The following is a 14,583-nucleotide window of genomic DNA, read 5'->3' on the forward strand; positions in this document are numbered from 1 at the left end:
TTCGATCAGAGCCATGGTTATTATATGAAGCATTTCAGGCAATTATCGAATAAATGGCTTGGATCCTAGAATCCTAGAATTGGAGAGTCAGCAGACCTTACAAGTCTAAAGTGTCTCTGTGTTCATCCAAGAGGAATCAGCCAACATTGAGGAACTGATTTGGTTTTACTTCAAGTTCATATTGAAGTTGGTATTGAAAGCTGATTTTTGGTAAATCCTAACTTTCCTGCTGTTGACCTATTTCAGTTGCCCCGTGTTCATTGCTTTCTTCTAGCCCAATAACGCTGGTCTTAACAACACAGTAAAGGAAATAGGTTTAGTCTCCTTGACACAACCAGACACAGTGTCGTGGGATGATGAGTTCCACATGCATATGCAACACGGCTAATTCTTCTTCTTTAAGGAATAATCACATGTCAGGACATGGAACCTGAGGCCATTGCCCTTATTTAATTAGGCTAGAGGGAACTTGCACATGCCTGTGCATAAAAATAATCACTTAGTGTAACTGAATATTAATATTTGGTATGACCGTTTCCCAATGAGGCAGCATCTAGAAAGTTCAAAAGATGATTTATTCTAATACAGTACGGGCAAAGGGGACCGGGTGTGCACCACCTTGCAACTTCATTATAAATTTCATCCTGAGACCCAATTAACAGGCCTGTTATTCTCTTTTATTAAAATCACTTAAAAAAACTAAGACAGCAGAGTTTTCACGGAACCACAGAGCAAACAATGAAATCAGCCGTGCCTGTAAGCTTCTTTCATTTCCCATGTGTTCATTTCCTGTTGAAGTCAGGAGCTGAGGCTTGTGATACTAATCTAGGGCATTGCTGGGTCTGGGGGTAGAAGAAACCTGGGATCTTGAATAGAGTCTCACACACAGACACACCCCCCTTCTCTGCCCCAGGACTCAGCATAACATCACTTCAAAGCCTATCCTTGCGGAATTCTTTTTTTTTTTTTTAAGATTTTTTATTTTTCTTTTCTTTTTTTTTTTTATTTATTTTCAACCTAACAAGTTTTCTTTTTTTTTTGCACCACACCCAGTGCTCCATGCAGTCCGTGCCCTCTCTAATACCCACCACCTGGTTCCCCCAACCTCCCACCCCCCCACCTCTTCAAACCCTTCAGATTGTTTTTCAGAGTCCATAGTCTCTCATTGTTCACCTCCCCTTCCAATTTCCCCCAAATGCCTTCTCCTGACTCCCCATGTCCTCCATGCTATTTGTTATGCTCCACAAATAAGTGAAACCATATGATAATTGACTCTCTCTGCTTGACTTATTTCACTCAGCATAATCTCCTCCAGTCCCGTCCATGTTGCTACAAAAGTTGGGTATTCATCCTTTCTGATGGAGGCATAATACCAATACTCCATAGTGTATATGGACCACATCTTCTTTATCCATTCGTCTGTTGAAGGGCATCTTGGTTCTTTCCACAGTTTGGCAACCATGGCCACTGCTGCTATAAACATTGGGGTACAGATGGCCCTTCTTTTCACTACATCTGTATCTTTGGGGTAAATACCCAGTAGTTCCTTGCGGAATTCTTAAGCCCAGTCAGGGAGCCTGTCCCTCTTCCCTGACCCATCAAAATTTCTGCCATTTGGAGCAGGGTCCTTTCCCTTGAAGTTGGGGGCTTTTAACTGGGATCCATATGAAGTTGGCGCTTGGGGGGGGTGGTCATGAGTCCTCAACATGATTTCTGTACTTTTCTTAGGAAGAGGGTCATGTCCCAGATACGTTCATGATCCAGAAAAGGTTAGGAAACAGATCGATTCTAATTGTGCTTTGATCTTTTGAGATTAAAAGGTGTTGGAAGGAACTTGGTCTTGGGGGGTCAAATACCATTTGGATTGTATCCAGTAGATTTTAGCAATATAGCCTTGGGCAGGCTACAGAACCTCTCTGAACCTCCAGTTTCTCAAATGTAAAACCAGATAAGAATGCTTATTTAAGGTTGAAGTGACAGGTACTAAACAGAGAAATAAGGGCTAATTTTGTTTTTTTCTGTCTTTCCTTGAATGAAATGAAAGCAAGTATCTGTTCAGTTGTGGTTTTGGCCAGATTTTTCTGAGCACCCTGATGGTGTCTTGCTGGCGCTTAAATGTTGGTTGAATAGATGATTGGATGGACGGAGTGCCTTGGCTTCGCACCTAGATGAACTCCGTCTCCTTTCTCAAAACACAGTATTTACTAAGAGAGATCTTGGTCCTAAAAGATCTCTCTGTAGGAGAGAGCTTGGTTTTGTCAAAGTCCTCCCAGGACAGTTAGCTTCATATCCTGGATAAAATCTTTCTACATACTCTGACAAGATTAGATCTTATTATCCTGCGGGAAATCATGATCTGTGCTGCCTTTATCTGTATCAGGACTGGTCAAACTAGAGTCTATAGGCCAAATTTGGCCTGTTGCCTGTTTTTGTAAATTTTTATTAGGACATAGCCATGCTTATTGATTTCTGTATTGTCTATGACTGCTCTTGAACTATGGCAGAGTTGAGTACTTAGGTCAGAGACAACATGAACAGAAAACCTGAAATATTTATTACCTGCTTCTCTATGGAAAAAGTTTGCCAACCCCTGATACATTATTTGTACTCCTTAGTGCTACCCTGTAGGATTGGTCGTCAGATGCCCTTTTTCTGGATTGGGAAGTAAGAGCCAACAGAATTAAGTATCTTGAGATCATACAATTTAAAGTAATCTGGGTCTATGTGATTCTTTCCCCTAAACACTGATACCTTTCAATTCAGCCCAAACCTAGCTGAACCACTACATCTTTCAGTCCTGTCTGGTGACCATGACTAGCACATGGAAGCAGGCCACACAGTGATGGCCCCTAGAATCATGGTACAACCCTGGGGGGCAGGGGCTGACATTTGTCCACAGCTTGGCTCAGATCTGTGGTACAAATGGTGTGAATGTGGAAGTAGATGAGAAAGTGGAATGAGGATTTCAAAGACTAGTTCTGAAGACAGCAGAGCCATAGGAGTCTGTAGCTGCTTATATGCCAACACAGGGCTCCTTACCAAAGGTTATGAGGTTCAGCATTTCCAGAGTGTCCTTGTGGCTGCCGAGTGTGGCCTCTGCTCTTGTTTGGTGCCCTTGGTGGGTGATGTGTGCGATTTGTGCATTTGCAGCACAGGGCCACTCAGCAGAGACTTTCCTTCCTCTGGGCTGTGAGACCATGGGGGTTTTAGACCTACATACTTGCTCATGGGTACTGAGCCATCATTGGCAGATCTGACTCCAAATATGAGCAGAAAGTTCTTTCCCAGTGAATGAATCCTGATGGAAATTTGTTTCAAGGGTTTGCAGATGAGACTCTGTGGTTCTTCTGTTAATACTCCATCTGCCTGTTATTTCTACTTATCAGCATTCACCTTTCCAGTTAATTTGTCCAGCTTATAAACTGGTTATGATTAAACCAAAGGGAAAAAACAAACAAACAACAACAACTTGGGAACAATTCAGCCACTCTTGCTTTACTTGACTGCATAGCCAAGTTTGCCTTATAATGGTAGGTAAGCTGGTGGTAATAGGTACAGTGACAAAATCCCAGCCCCCCCAGCTGGAAGGAACATAGTTGGGTAATTTACCCATTTGTCGCAGGATATGTCTAATGAAAAAACGGCTGCAGTGTTAATTGACTGTCACATAAAAATGGCTATTGTAGCACTGGGTTGGTGAGGGGAGAGATGAGAAGGACTGGGAAGGCTCATGTTCTCTCTAATGGAATCTGTCTTTGTTCTGTCTTTGTGGCCAGCATCAGGGTTGGTCTGGGACTCTTGCTTCATCTGTTGTGGAGCTGCTGTTAGAGGATCCACAGAAAAGCAGCAGGGCTGCAGGGCCTGACATCCTTCTGATAGGAAGGAATCAGAGCTATAATTAACTTTCTGTTTCATTGTGCTCTACAACAGTGACCCTTAGTTCTCCAAAGACGAAATCCCATAGCCTCACCCTGTAGCTTTCATACTCCATGAATCTTTCAGTTTATGCTGAAAATAGAAAACAGATAAAAATGAGGTTGCTGTGGTTTAAGTGGGGGTGGGGGATCCTGGTAAAATTAAGTAACATTCCATTTGTTGTGCCAGTGTAGCTCCATGGGGAAATAATAGATTGATTAAAATTCTTGGATATTGTTTAATTATTTAGAGTGAATGTTCTAACAGAAAGATGGGTTTTTTAAACAGCTCTTTTGGCTTATTCTTAACATATTTTAGTGCCCAGTTATTTTTTTAAGCTTTAAAACTTCTGAGTACCTCTCCACATACGTCTTTTTCATCCTTCCCATGGTACCAGGGACTTCTCATTGGTCAAAGATGCTGATATTTATATTTCTGTCCTGGAAACATGTTTATGGAGAAGCCATCACACAATGCAGCTCTACCTGATGGAGACTAAAAAGTGAATTTAAAAATGATAAATGGTTACTGAACATTTTGAATTGGAGAGAAACTGACACGTTAATAGAATTTCAATTTATATTGATGAAGCAGAGTAGTGGTGGTGATGCATTCACTTTGTAGACGAGAGAGAGGTATGAGCAAAACATTGTAATCTATATCAATGGTGCTTTCTAGAGTTATTCACCCCAGGTGTACTGGGCATAGCAATTATATTTACAAGAGAGTAAGGCACATGCACGGACTGGTGAGACTGCTGCCACGTAATAATTTGTACACCGAAACAATTGCTCAAGGGTCCTTGTGTTGGCTCTTCCTGTGGCCAAGGAAAGTGCAGATATGCTCTCATTTCTGCACTGGTGTTTTTTTGGTTTTTTTCTTTTTCTTTCTTTTTCTTTTTTTTTTTTTTTTTGCTGTGTGTTTTTTTAAGTCCATGTGCATTTTTATTCTCGGTTATGGTTTTTATGTATGTGTGTCGCAGTATTTGGGAGTGGGTATGCATAAGGCTTGTATCACTTGACTGCCAGCTTTGCTGAGCTCATATGTTGTCCTTATTTATGTGTTTGCCAGGGAGAAATGCTTGCTTCCTCTCCAGTTGGCTTTGGAATCCAAGAATGTGAAACTGGCCCAACATGCTCTGGCAGGAATACAGGTATGGCACTCACTGGTCACAACCAGGTAACAGAAATTAACAGGCTACTTTGGCATTGAAAGAGCAAATACTTAACATTTTAAATACTAGCTGTTTAAAGACCTGGACCACAATTTGATTGAACTAGGTAATAACCACAGAGGATAACCAAATTTTCATATATTTACCAGCATTTCTTGGGACATAGCATTAGACTGCTGAGCGTTTGTCATCTGCCACTGATTCCCAGCTAAGCTCACACAGAAATGAAATACTTTAGGAGACGTCCACCTTTAGGAGGACAAAGGATCCCAAGAGAGACACCTTAAGTTCTGTACCAATCCAAATCTTATGTACATTCAGCTTCTTTGGTTCCGTGGAAGGAGAATTAATAGTAAACCGGAAAGATTTTGTCTTGTTTTCTATTTTACAGTTAGGTTGGTGAACAAATTCATGTGTTTTGTTTCCAGAGCAAGAATGGGAGGGGGAAAAATTTTAGCCTAATCAGAAAAGTCAGATTGCTTGAGTACTTTCCTTCTCTGAGCGTTTGTTCATTCGTATTTTACACCATATAGAATAGGTCCAATTCCAACAGTGTGAAGGTGATGACTATATAATATATTTGCTTTTAAGTGACTTAGTTCCTAAGTGACAAGCCTATGGGGTTTGTTCAGGGTGGCCGTGGATTGGTGGCATTTGTCAGATGTCTTTTTACATTAGTGTGTACTATTTCATCCTTTAAGTGTCTTTCTCATACATATGAAAGAGTGAGAAGACTATAGCTCTTCTTTCTCCAGCGGATTGAAATTAGATAATGTGTTTTAATATGCATTAGTATTAGACCTTTTTTTTTTTTTTTAAAGATTTTTATTTATTTGTCAGAGACAGAGAGAAAGAGAGAGAGAGATCACAAGTAGGCCGAGAGGCAGGCAGAGGCAGAGGGAGAAGCAGGTTCCCTGCCGAGCAAGGAGCCCGATGTGGGACTCCATCCCAGGACACTGGGATCATGACCTGAGCCGAAGGCAGCCGCTTAACCAACTGAGCCACCCAGGCGTCCCAGTATTAGACCTTTTTAAACATTGTCAGTGATATTAAAAACTCTTTGCTTTCTCCGACATGATTGGGCCAACCATGGGTGTGAATGGGAGTTTGTTTTGACCTGCCATGTATGTTCCCTTTTCTCTAAGAAAATGTACAGATTTCCCATTTTTTTTAAGATATATTTATTTATTTATTTATTTGAGAGAGAGAGAGAGAGAGAGAGTGAGCAGAGTGGGGGCAGAGTGGGGGCAGGGGACAGGGAGAAGGAGAAAGAGAATCTTGAGCAGACTCCCTGCTCAGCCCGGAGCCTGTTATGGGACTTGATCCCATGACCCTGCGATCATGACCTGCACCAAAATCAATAGTCAGCCACTTCACCGACAGAGCCACCCTGGCACGCCCCCCCTCTGTTTACTTTTTTAACTCCCAAACACTCCAAGCTTACAGAACCGTGTTTGCACGGGCTTGCTCTATCACTTTAACTCCAGGGACTTGCTGGGCAGTGAGCCTTCCTCTTACCACCCTGTTACTTCCTCTGAACTTTCGCATTCTTGCAGGGCTTTCCAGTCCTTATCACCTCAAGTAAAAACACGTGTGTATATAAATTTAACTCCGGGGTGCCCGGCATGCACTGCGTGACAGTGGGGCAGGCAGGGAATCTCTTTTGAGAGGATATGAACAAGTGTCAGGGAGTCCTGAGAAGGTTTGAAGAACTTGTTTTCTGGATCTACAGTGACATTCCACTGAAAGAGGGAGTCCTTACACAGGATGAGTCAGAATTTCAAAGGTTCTTGGCTGCAACCATACACGGAATGGGATGAGGACAGATTTAACAGGGATAAATATAAAATCCTACACTAGGGTCTCAAATAGAATAGCTTAATTGCAGCCCTTGCGAATGAGAATTAGGGATTTCAGGGTGAGTCAGCCTAGAATGCACTGTGACTTACAACTAAGCTCATTTGATCTGAGAATATAATTAAAGTCAGGCATTGCTGTTTTTCAGATTTTGGTTTTAAGCAATAAACACATTTAATTATCTCACTTAACTAGAATTCTAGAGGCAGGCATTTCTGGTTTGGGTGTGACCGCTCAATGGTGCCACCAAAGACCCCATTTATTTTTGTCTTTCCCTTCTGCCATCTTAAACATTTTTAAGATTTTTTTTAAAGAACAGTTTTAGATTTACAATAAAATTGAGAAAAAGGTATGGAAATTTCCCATATGCCCCCTATGCCCACCCATGCCTAGCCTCCCCCATTATCACTCACCAGAATGGTGTGTATTTTTTTTAACCAGGGATCAACCAACAGTGACAGATCTTAATCACCCGAAGTTCAGAGTGTACCTTAGGGACTGGTCTTGGTTGCATAATTCTTTAATGTCAGACCACCCCTTCAAGTGTGACAGTCACTCTGGAGTCCCCGTTTTTAAGCAGGAGAGCATCTGTGAAGCCATCTTACACCAGGACCATTTGAAGATGCCCCAGGAGGTTTAGTATGGAGAAGAAAAGACTTAGGGGGACTTCATAGTTGACTTCTGAAATTTTAGCTTAGTCTTATGGCTCCAGGAAAAGATGAAGGAGTAGGAGTTCTAGGGAGGGTTTTTGTACAATTTAATAATTTTATGAAAAATGAGAGTTGTCCCCTCACAAAAAAGAACTGTGATGTATAGTATCTCTTGAGAGACCTCATGAAAGTGAATGTCTCATTTTAGTTTTTGTGGGATTCATTTTCTGATGGAAACACATTAAGATTTGTGAGTTCATGAATACTTCTTGGGTAAATGATTATTCACGTTAGGAAATATCTGAAAAATGAACTTGTTGTCTACAAGACCTTCTCCTTTCCTATGACAAATCTATGTTCAGAAAGGGTTATGTGTGAATGTGACTTTGGTTAGGTGCTAGATGGCCCTGGGCACATTCATCCTCTGTCCCCACCAACCACACAACTTGTATGGTCGCCATGTTATTTAGAATGAATTCTCTAACAGCAGCAAAAAGTCTTTGCCCAGGGATGCCTGAGTGGCTCAGTGGGTTAAAGCCTATGCCTTCAGCTCAGGTCATGATCTCAGGGTCCTGGGATTGAGCCCCATGTCTGGCTCCTTGCTCAGCGGGGAGCCTGCTTTCCCCTCTCTCTCTGCCCACGGCTCTGCCTACTTGTGATCTCTCTGTCAAATGGATAAATAAAATCTTAAAAAAAAAAAAAAGTCTTTGCCCAACTGTGCGAAAGGTTTGATGCATTTGTCCTTGTTTTTTGGCATGTAGCATGAGTTCTTTCCAAATGGCCTCCACCGACAGGGCTCCTGAGTATGAAAAATTATCCTCATCACATACTAAGATACAACTGACTATGGCAGCAGGGGAAAGCCTGTCTGTGATCATTGCCTTGTGCCTCTTTACAGAAGCTTCTGTCAGAAGAGAGGTTTGTATCCATGGAAACAGACTCTGATGAGAAGCAGCTGCTCAATCAGATCCTGAACGCTGTGAAAGTGACGCCTTCCCTCAATGAAGACCTGCAGGTGGAAGTGATGAAGGTTGGTTTGACGTGGCTGCTGGTTTGCATCACTGGGATGGGAACAGACTGTCCCCCCGCCCCCACCCCAACCCCTCACTGTTAGCCTAGAAATGCCTCCATATTGTGGTGGTGATGCCGGCTCCCTTTTCATTTGGAATATATGGTTATTCTTGCTTATGGTCTCCCAGAATTACCTGGATTGTTGAACAGAAATAACTAGGTAAAAAGATAGAATTTCGGTAAATCTATATGATTTTTTGGCTTGATCCTGCACATCCAATGTTATTAGGTAACGTCTTTATCACTTTTTGAGAGAATGCACGGGAGTAGATCTGGTCATTCTGGGTATTCTGCTGCCTATTTATGTTAAAACAAAGCAGTGACCGAATGATGTTTTCACATATACTAAGGCTTTAGAAATAGGCAGTTTAGGGTCAGGAAGACCAACTTGGGGAACTACATTAGAATCCCATCTTTCTTGTCTATTCTCAAATTACGGGAACCTTATCTCCCCCATTTCAGTTACCACTTTGGGAGATGGCACCTCTCCCTCTCCTTTCCCTTTGCCCTCCCTTTGTGGATCACCATGATTGGGAGCTCCTTATGTCGACTCTGGAATGTGTCTTATCCTGTGAATGAACAATGAGTTGAGCTGCAGAGGATGGAAATCTCTGCCCCAGAACAGCACCTCAGTCAGAGCAACACAGCTGGAACCACTGGGCTGGCTTTTAATAATGCCATCTATTCATTTTCTCCTGGAGGAATGAGTATAGAGGAATATTTAAGAATAGTTGGTGTCCTAGAATGGTTGATTTCTTCCTGGAAATGCACTGAAGGATTTTTGTCTCGGGTAAGAGAATTCACTCCTCTGGGTTTCAGTTTCTCCATTCAGAGAAGATGATTTCAGTCACGATATTTTCTCAGTGCCCTGGGCCTCAGCATAGCCCATAGCTGATGGGTAATTTCAGTGCAGTGATGATGAGCTGAGACTCTGAAGCAGCTGATTCACTTTTCAGATGGATGTCCTCAGGTAGATTCCTTAACCTCTCTGTGCCTTGGTCTCCTCATCTATAAAATGTGGGAAATAGTAGCACATACCCAACAGGATTGTTGCAAGGATTAAATGAGTGATATTTATAAAGAATTTAGCACAGTATCTGGCATAAAGCCAGTGCTTTACAAGTGTTGGCATATGCCTACTACTTCCCACCTGCGGGTGCTGAGTCATAGTCTCAGTGGGTGCGTCTAGGAACATTATTTTTTTTAAACACTCTTTGTTTGAGAGAAAGGGAAAGAGAGCACAAATGAAGTGGGGGAGAGGGAGAAGCAGATTCCCCACTGAGCGGGGAGCCCGACTCAGGGCTCAGTCCCAGGACCCCAGGATCATGACCTGAGCCAAAACCACATGCTTAACCTTCTGAGCCACCCAGGTGCCCCTAGGACTATTCTTAAAGTAAACATTGAGAATCCCCGAGCTAGCTGATCCCGAAGATCTCATTCGTCTTTAACTCTCTCTGATTCTGTAATGCACAGTTTTGCCTTGTCCTCTGACATCCATTTGGCAGCTGTGCATTCATAGGAACTGAAGAGCAACCACTTCTAGAACTTATTTGACTTCTCCACTTCCTCCATGCCACTGTTGAGAGACAGACAAGGCCGGCCGCCATGTTAACTTTTGTGGCTTCCAAGACCAGTCTGTTGAGTTGTTCTTGTAGTATTAGGTCTCCGTGTACTGGAGGGTGAGCTGTGGTGTCACAAGGAGACACACATCCCACAGACTCACATTCTTATGGAAATAGAAGGAGAAAGTGCCCATTCTTCTACAAGTCTTAGAGAAGCAGGATGTTTAATGGTTATGTCAAGAGTAACACCTGTTTTGAAAACGTAGGCCTGCTTCCTCGTTCCAGCCCAGCAGTGCCTTCTGCTAGCCTTGCTGAGGACAGAAGTTGACACATGTTAACTCTACTGGAAATCCTGGAAAGCATATCTTAATGGACTTTCTAATGACACCATGATAGAATTCGACATTAATGTTCGGGAAGAAATCAGGCATTGTCAGACAAGAAGAAAATAGTAATTTGGCCTGCCATTCTTTAAAATTAGATTTCCAAAATGCTTAAAAAGAGAAGGGCCTTTGCCTTATGCTATTAATCATTTTAACCATTTAAACATTGGGAGTGGGGAAAAAAATACTTCAGTTTACAACAAACCTAGCCTTCAGTTACTTTCTCTTATAGTGTACTTTTATCTTAGACAAACCTTTTTAGACAAGATAACTAACTATACCCTCAAGTGATATTATTAGCCTCAAGTGGATCTCCAGAGCCGGTGGTCCAAGTGTGAGAGTCCACAAGGGAAGGTTCTGTGATCATTACTTATTTCTGACATTTAAATTATTTGGGTATAAAGACATACACAAATTATAGCATTTCTGGCTTAGAAATAATAATAGTGTTTATACCCTTTCTCTATGCAGGAAAAATTTCTGCAGTAACTTCAGTCACCTTTAGAAGCGTGTGCCCTTTTCTCTTGGGTGCTATCCTACTTATAATGGCCCAACTTAAAACTCCCAAATACATCCTGGTTTTGCTAATATCATTACCATATTAAAATGGTTTTGTCACTTGTTCTCGCCAAAAGAAAGAATTGGATGAGCCCTCAAGGAAAGGCTCGATCCCCATTACACAGGAAGGGTATATTTATTCTTGATGCTTTATATAACTCATCCTCATGATAAATGATCTAAACTAGGCATCTCCTATAAAAATCCATTTTATATAAATATTTTGTAGGTACTAGAAAATCTTTTAAAGTGAGATATGGTAGGCATTTTCAGATACTAGGACGTTATTCAGGAGCAATAAAGCCACACCATTCAGTTTTTATTTATGTCTGTCTAACCACAGCAGAGCCCATTTTTATGACAAACCCCAGGTGCCATTTTTTTTAAGAAGCTATGCCATGCATTTTACTCACACGTTGCTCTCTGGTAGTGTTTGTAAACACGAGAAATTGAACCCTGCCACACTCTTAAGAGTGTGGAGCGCTTGTATTAAATTCCTGGAGAGAAAATAATATGGTTTCCTCTTTGAAGTTTCCCAGAGATTAAACAAACTATCTAATAATGAGACTCAAGATTCCAAAGGTAGTGTTCTCATTTGGAAAGAAGGCCCTAGACTTTCAACTGGAGAGTTAAAGAAAAAAAATCAATGATGCTTGCTCCTGACAAATTAAATCGGAGTGAGGTTCGATCACTTAGTCTAAGATCTGTTCTGCATGGTTTTACTGTCTAACAAAAGGGGGAGAAAGGGCAATTTTGATTTATGGAAACAGCCATGTTTCCAAATAAAAATTTTATTTTTATTATGATTTATGGAAACAGCCATGGAATCCAAATAAAAATTTTATAGCTTGAGCAAATCAAAGATCAGGACTGTAGAATCAGAAAGAAGGTTTCTCTGAAGATAGATTATCTTAGTAAGGGATTAACAGACAGCAGGGAACTACTTAATATTTAGGTTAAACACTTGCCCGCTTTGGTAACATTTTCCCATGGTGGGTGCCATTTGGGTAAATGCCACGCAGACTCCCCAGGAGCCGGGTACATAACTAATGACATCTCCGACTAGAGCAATTAGGACTTTTTTCCCCCTTCTTCCTGATAGATAACCTGTAGAGAGGTTATTAGCTGATACAGCTGGCTGAGTCTTTAAAACTGAAGGGAACTGTGGCTGGCCTTCTGCCTCCAGAAATGTGTCAGAAATGTGAGCATCCTATCTGAGGGAGGCAGCCGGCTTTGTGGATAAGGAAGGATGTGATAATGGATACTGAGAAAGCATCTGATGGATGTGCTGTTATTAGATGTTTTACTTTGGGTGCGTCTTTTGGTGATAGAAATGATACTGGTGGGATCCTTCACAATTTTTCAAGGAGAAATGACAAGGGTTGATAATTTGATATTTACTATGCATCAGATGCACTGGTCAATACTGTACATTCACACTCAGGTCATACATCTAGTCAAATGGCGGGGCCAGTATTTGCCCTGTAATGCCGCTGGAGGTCAAACTTACGCTCTTAAACAGTGGGTTAAGTCGCTTGCCTTCTGAGTCTATTCTAAAAGGCACCTGGGTGTTAGCACTATCCCTATTCGAAAGAGAATTGAATAGAAAAGTTAAGTCACAGGCTGATAAGGGGCAAAGCTAATAGTGGCTCAGAACCCTGTGGGTTTTTGGCACCGTCCGTGACCATACATTCTCTTAGTAGTTTTAAGACCTAGATTCAAGTTTGAAGAAGAATCAATGTCTTTCCCACCAAATTAGCTAATGGCTCTGTGTGTGTGTGTGTGTGTGTGTGTGTGTGTGTGTGTGATAGAGAAGGATTGAGATTGAGACCAGGCTGGGGGGAGGGAAAGAGCATGTCATTTAATGTTGAGGTATTTTTCTATTTTACAAAAAAGCCAACCAAACACCTACAGAAAATACAGATAAGATGGAGAAAGAGCTGATGGCCGTAGAGATAGATAGACCAAAGGTGTCCATTTAGAACTCTGGTCTTACAGTGAGAAGGAGAGCGTGCTTTTAAATTATGTACCAACAACGCAGTCAGTGCCTTGGTCTGGGAGAAAGAAACAGACCAAATAAAGGGACTGTTTCTAAATTCCTCTCTGTCATGTCCTGATGGAGGAGTCTCATACTGGCTCTTTATCCAATGGTTAGCTTTGATGCCCATGACTTCGGGCAGTGGGTCTTCCGGAGTGCCTCATGTGAGAAACGATCGTTAGTGCAGCTTCAGGATGAAATGGTTAAATTGTCTTCCCCTCTCGTAACAAGGAGAAATCCCTTCTTAGTCTAAAGCTACTGAGACAATCTGGAAGATCTGCAGCAATCTCTGGTATTAAGGAAAAATCCAGGATTTGATGAAAACCGTTTAATTTTAATGTACCATTGTTAGAGATTGATCTGACTTGTTTACAAACATATTATTTCTGTAATTAATGCAGAGAAGTTTGTAAAATATATGGATCTGCTAAGTAAATGGTTCTCAAACCACCCATTTTCCTGCTGCTAAGATTGAATGATGATCCTCTTTTCCTACTTCGTACACACACTGATAAAATTCTAAGTTTTTCTCCCAGGTTTCCTTACTCTCCGCTATGACTGCCTCAGAGAGACAATAAAAATATATGAAGAAGTAAGAAGCAAACACCAAAATCTTAGAAATGCAATTTTCCTTTCAATAGTATGCATTATTTTTGAGATGAAGATATTTTCACATTATCTATTTTTTTAAGGGCCACAATTTCCAATGCCATGCCATTTGAATACATCTGGGAACAGTTCTGCTAAATGTTTTTACAGATTTTCCTCATAATTTTTATTAAGCAAGTACAGATGGAGAGGCCTTCACTGTTCTCTGTGGATGGTCCACAGTTTCTAGTAAAGTAGGGAGATCCTTCAATTGTTTCAGTCATTTATTCCTCAAATATTTTATTGCTTCTTGTGCGCCAAGCACTATGCAAGCCACAGAAGATCTTTGGTGAAGAAAATGAAACCAAAACCAAATAGAAACAGAGTCTGTTTGGAGGTTAGCGATGCAGATAGAAATCAATGAAACACATAAGTACACATATATTGTGATGAACATGAGGAAAGAAAAATCTAGGGACCTAAAAGTATATTTCTAATAGTGTCTGATGGAGGACAGATGAAGAGGACGACAGAGAAGGCTATTCTTAAGAAGTAACATTTAAAATAACATTTAATGTGAGGGGATGAGCCTGGGTATTATACCCAACTGATGAATTATTGAACGCTACATCTGAAACTAATGTTGGTGGCTAGTTGAATTTAAATAAGCAAATAAAATGACATCTAAAGCATAAAGAATCAGACAAGAGGATAAGCCTGGAGAAAGGGAAGAAAAGATTGTTGTATTAATTAGAGTTCATTTCAGCTGACACAGGGCAGAGGTTTA

At 41.2% G+C, this 14,583-nt stretch overlaps 1 protein-coding gene across 1 annotated transcript in view; it reads left to right on the top strand.

Annotated features, from left to right (window-relative positions):
• Nucleotides 1-14,583, top strand: part of LOC111147693 (ARFGEF family member 3) — a 169,302-nt gene that overhangs the window by 39,407 nt on the left and 115,312 nt on the right. Inside the window, exons 3-4 of the mRNA XM_022503919.1 lie at nt 4,987-5,068; nt 8,495-8,626. Coding sequence (XP_022359627.1) covers nt 4,987-5,068; nt 8,495-8,626 — 214 coding nt within the window. The remainder of the gene's footprint in view (nt 1-4,986; nt 5,069-8,494; nt 8,627-14,583) is intronic.

The sequence above is a fragment of the Enhydra lutris genome, unplaced genomic scaffold, assembly GCF_002288905.1.
Source record: "Enhydra lutris kenyoni isolate GAN:26980312 unplaced genomic scaffold, ASM228890v2 scaffoldscaffold17, whole genome shotgun sequence".
NCBI lineage: Eukaryota > Metazoa > Chordata > Mammalia > Carnivora > Mustelidae > Enhydra > Enhydra lutris.